The 5,243-nt window shown below is 36.1% G+C and overlaps 1 protein-coding gene across 1 annotated transcript in view; it reads left to right on the top strand.

Moving 5' to 3' along the window:
* alg6 (ALG6 alpha-1,3-glucosyltransferase) overlaps positions 1-3,710 on the top strand; it is a gene marked incomplete in the record, with an annotated part of 23,181 nt that extends 19,471 nt beyond the window's left edge. Inside the window, 1 exon segment of the mRNA XM_014014283.1 lies at positions 2,893-3,710. Coding sequence (XP_013869737.1) covers positions 2,893-3,090 — 198 coding nt within the window.
* Between the last annotated feature and the right edge of the window lie 1,533 nt (positions 3,711-5,243).

The following is a 5,243-nucleotide window of genomic DNA, read 5'->3' on the forward strand; positions in this document are numbered from 1 at the left end:
TCATATTACATTGTATTAGCAGTGTATTAATAATATCTAGGTATGGTATTCAAATAAATTTCTATATACGGAGTAAATTCATAGCAAAAAATTAAGAGTATTCACAACCCATAAGCCCACATAAATGCACATTGAAGTTATTCCTAGCTTTGCAGTCAATAACAATTGATGACAACATACTAATTATTAATAATAAAAAATATTTATGATTAGATAATACATTATAATATGTATATAAACACTACTGAGTTATACAAAACAAACATACACAGAAAAACAATTCCATTGTATTCAGACATCACTTTGGCATTAATTCCCTTTATCTTTGTAAAAGTTATGTTTCTGTATTTGTTTTTAAACTGATTGATGTCCGCACATTCTTTAATTCATCTTCCAGTCTGTTCCATATTGTGACTCCAGTGACGCAAAATCTTTCTAGWAAATAAATTCACTCTGTAAATATTTTTAAAGCATGACTGGAGGAACTTCCAAGTTTTACAGCACCAGAATCTAACATAAAAAAACAGCAACTCTATTTATACTTAAACATTTAAATGGGCGGTTAGGATTAGGATTCCAGGTGCCCTGTATTTTCAGTGGCACTAGACCTAAATTGCACCCTTGTCAGAAGATAGATGCAGCTGTATAAATAAATATCATGTGCTGGTRTAAGCTGTCCCAGGACCAACGCTGCTGCCAGCCGTACAATAATTTATCACTTATTTGAGTTTCCACAGCATCTGAAGGGGCTTCAAYGCCAACTCCTTAGCGACAGCAGCTCTGGTAGGGTGTCAGAGATTAAGAGAAGGTGTCTTTTTATAGGACATGTCATTAACACAGGTTTGCCAGATATATTTATTTACACAAGCAGCATAAATAGTGAGCCCTGATTATGGCGATCCGGTTTCATGTGTTCGAGGCGGCAGAGCGGCGTGGGCCTGAGGTGTTTCCTCCGTAATACTCGGACTTATCTTCTGGATTATAAAGCATAAAAAGATACACGGATGATCTCACTCTCACCATAACATCTGTTGTGAACTGTAACAAAAAATGTGCCCGTGTTGGCCAAAGAATTTTAATTGGTGGCTATAAGGTATCAAAAACACTGAATGTTTTTTAAGCCTCCTTACAGTAAAGTTTAATTTAAAAATTTCAGTGAGATTTGAATGATTTTATTGAATCATTCATTTGACTGATATTATGTTTTTTTTTTTATTAAAACAGGGCTGCAGCATTCAGCCTTTTTATTGTTTTATTAAAGTAATTTACAGAAATTATAAAAACTTTTCTTAGAGAGAGAAGAAAACATTTTTTTAAATATAAATTAGTCTGCAAGGTTATTTTGTAAAAGCACCACTTCCTTTTGTCATGGTCATAATCCATCATTTTTTTCCATGTATTAAAACTACAATATAATCCAAATAAATATGGTTTAAAAACTACCTTTGCAAGAAAACATCTTTTTCTCCATTAGTTCATGAGAAAATTGTCAATGAAACTGGTCCATGATGCAAAAACAACTGCTGTAGATACACTATGAGCAGTCAATATCTTACCTGTGGTAGATGGCTTTAAAAAAAAAGCTCAGTTTTTAAAAATCTACAAAAAAATGTAAGGAAGTTCGTGTTTGGTAGATTATTTTTTGTTGTAACGATGCTTCTTGGCAATAAAACTGTAAATCAGGGCACCTGATTGGTAGCACCTGGGGGAAAGGGTGTAACTAGGTCTACCATTGAGGGGGTGGGGGGTTAAGCTGTCTACCTATTTATTTATTTATTTATTTATTTATTTATTTATTTATTGACTGATTGATTTATTGATTGATTGATTGATTGATTTACTTTTGTAAAATTATTCAGGATATTTTGAGGTTAAAATACATTGCGATGCTTTTACTGTAGCCTGGTAAAAACCAGACCCTTGTCCTTCACTTTGCTTCGTACGAGGGTCTGGACTCTCGGCTATAGAGAAGTGATTCTTCCTGGAGGTGTGGCCTCTGCTGAAGTTTAAAATGATTGGTTCGGTTGGCCGCAACGTATCTGTATGCCAGCTCCACTGTGAAGGAGGCTAAGCTAAGAAGCTAACCAGTAATTGTGTGTGCTGTAAACAACCCTACTGAGAGGAGAGAAGTACCRAGCTGAACGAGACGACTGTAAATGAGAGCTGCTGCTTTGTCAGACAAATGTAATTTAATTTGGAAGCCTTATCAACACGGACTGGCTTCATTCACTTCCTCCACTGCCGTATGCTAAATTAACTAGCAGACACATATCAACGTTCTGTTCGGTGATTGGCCCGGACGAAAATTCTCCCAAAGAAAGCCTTGTCTATGGGAGAAATCCGACAGAGCAGTGAAGCGGAACTGCGTAGGAAGGCAAGGGCCAGGCTACTTTTACTGTGATTTACTTAACTTTACTGTTTTCTTTGTATGAACCCCCCCCCCACCCCCCGATGTTTTCCAACATGTTCAAATACTTTACATTTTTCAGATGTACTATACGACATGCATAAATTTCACTATTTTCCAGAAGTATGTATTTACCTGGTGTCAATAGCAACAGCTAAATAAGCTGTTTAGCAGAGAAGATTAGGCAAATTTTTCATGAGTGCAACCCACATACTCAGCTCTACTGCACATCCCACAAATGCATGTTCCTTACAAATGTGGCACCATTCAAAGGCGAACCTAAAACACTTTCCAACGATATAAGATTTATTGCCAAGAACTATGGTTACAGCAAAGAAATAATCTGCCAAACACAAATTTCCTTACTTTTTGTGCGAAGTATATTAGAACCTTCATATTTCCTTTTTGTGTAGCTCTAAAACAGCAAATCAACATGTCTATTTGAGATTACTCTGACAATCGCACATTTTTGTTTTTTCTTACAGTTCTACATTAGTGTTGCAGTCATGGCTGGTTTGAGTGTCCTGAGCGTAGTTTCGAACCCTCCGCCACATCTACCCGACCTGTTTCCTGTCCTGGTGTCTGCGACTGCTTTCCTGCAGTTTTTGGGAATATTTATACACTTTAACGTTCTTCAGTTCAGCAAGCCAATCAGCAAAAAGAGCCAGAAGAAAACCAACTAATGATGGTATTACAKCAGTGAAATTAGCTTTACACTGTGTTGTTTACCTGCTCTTTTTATGATGTTTTCTTTAAAATTAAAAATGGAACAAGTGCTTCTTAAAGGTTTCTTGGACTTGAAAACTGTAGATTCRGAGGAAATTTGTCAACAGTTGTCCTGCATGGACCAGCAAAGTTGATACAATTCCTAAAAGAGTTTTATTTGTTGTCAAAACTCAGGATCTGAACTTTCCAAACAACTTGGTCTTGAGTCATGTGAACATTTTTCTCAAGYTGTTTTTGCTTCTGCTTAATGACAATTTAAAGATRAACAGATGCTGGTATTGTTCAGCCCGCACTCATGACTTTACCTTGCTACAATAATACCAACTTTRTAACAGTGTGAAGTTATTGTTAAAGGAAAAAGACGTGTGGATTGAATTTTGCAGTTATTTTTAAGGCCATAGTTTGTGTTGGTGAAAGGTATTCCTGACATTTTGTCTACTTTCTTGGTGTTTGGATTGTGGTAAACACATTATTGATGGGCTGGACTCCTGTCTGGCTGAATGGACCAATTGGTATAAAAAGATCCTTTTTCCACCGTGTATTTCTACACATCATTAAAGTTGTTTTATACAAACTTTGTAACGATTAATCATTTTTCCCAAAGTTTTAAAGTGAACATTACTTTTATCACGGCATAATTAAATGATTTGATTCAAAACACCTTCATAAAAATTGTCTACATTAGTTAAGTAGTCTCCTAAATCACCTCCAAAACTCTGGCAGAGACAGAGCCAATAATTGGACCAAAAAAAAATTATATCTTTCCAAGCTTTTACTCAACATCATTAAATGTTAATTATGAGTCCTTGATGCTACAAGGTTTCCTCAGAAAGACCCGTTCATTTAAAGCAGAACCAGGGAAACGAGATTTAATGGAAGGCCACATACATGAACATAATGCTGTAAAGTTGAAATACCACAAAAGAGAAGGGGGGAAAAAAAAGCACAAGCAATTTCTTTCTGCGAGTTAATGACTGGTATAAAAAAATCCATTACAACTATAAATGTTATCAGATCAGTGAGTGGGGGTGCCGGGGCATCGGGGGGCTGCGAGTCAGCGGTCAGTAATGTCCTGCAGGGACAAACAGGAGGACGCTTACGTACATGAAAAAAAAAAAWTTTTTTTACATAAAACGTCATCCAGTAATTAAAATAATTAAATAATAGATTTTTTTTTCATGAATTGGCTCTAAATGCAAGTGAAGAATGATTAGGGTTGATAGGCAAAGATAATTATGAGTGATTATGCTAAATATTAGTGCTCAGAACATGTTAGGGATCAGTCTCAGCTACTGTTACACCAAGTCTTAGATCAGTATCTGTATGATTGACTGAATCTTGGTCCTTTTTGTGTTTTTTTTTAAAGGGGAAATTTCATGCAAAACTCACTTTTTTGTTTAAACCATTAAATACATCATACACATGGATATCTTTATATTCTGTTTGAGTCATATTTTTCATCCCGTTCAGTTTTCTTTATTTTCTTTGACGTTTTCTGAACTTTTATGTCAAAATATTTGTGACAGAACTGCCAAATAAGGTCCGGACCAACTACAATTTGGTGGTCTTCATTCTCCTCTGGCTCTGGGTCAGACTATGGCTCCAACATGTAAGAATGGATGGACGAGTCTTCTGTTGTTGACATTTTTTTATTAATTTGTAAATGAAATATGTCTGAGCCGCCATATAGCCGTAAACCCCCTCTATCAAGATAAAATGGGCTGCTCTGGAAGCTGAAGGGGGGGTTGGGGTGTGTGTGAAGTGTCTCATTTGGATTTAAAGAGACAGCCTCAAAAAGAGTTGATCTGAGACACACCTCAGAAAAGGAGGCTTGTGGAGTTACAATAAGGAAAGCATTGCAGTTCCACTTTAGACCCCAACTGAAGGATTTAAATGTGAAAAAGAAGGATTTGAAACCACAAGTCTTCTTTAAGCTCTTTTGTCTATGGCAGCCATCTTGAATCATGCTGTAAATCTCCATTCAGTGGTTATAGAGGACCTATACAATTTTTTTTCCTTTGATTTTTACCTGGATTACTGAGATGCATCAGGACATTTTGAACCATTTTGGCCAGGATTGCCTGAAACTAGTTAGAGAGTTTGAGCAAAC

Source organism: Austrofundulus limnaeus, unplaced genomic scaffold (assembly GCF_001266775.1).
Source record: "Austrofundulus limnaeus strain Quisiro unplaced genomic scaffold, Austrofundulus_limnaeus-1.0 Scaffold113, whole genome shotgun sequence".
NCBI classification, from domain to species: domain Eukaryota; kingdom Metazoa; phylum Chordata; class Actinopteri; order Cyprinodontiformes; family Rivulidae; genus Austrofundulus; species Austrofundulus limnaeus.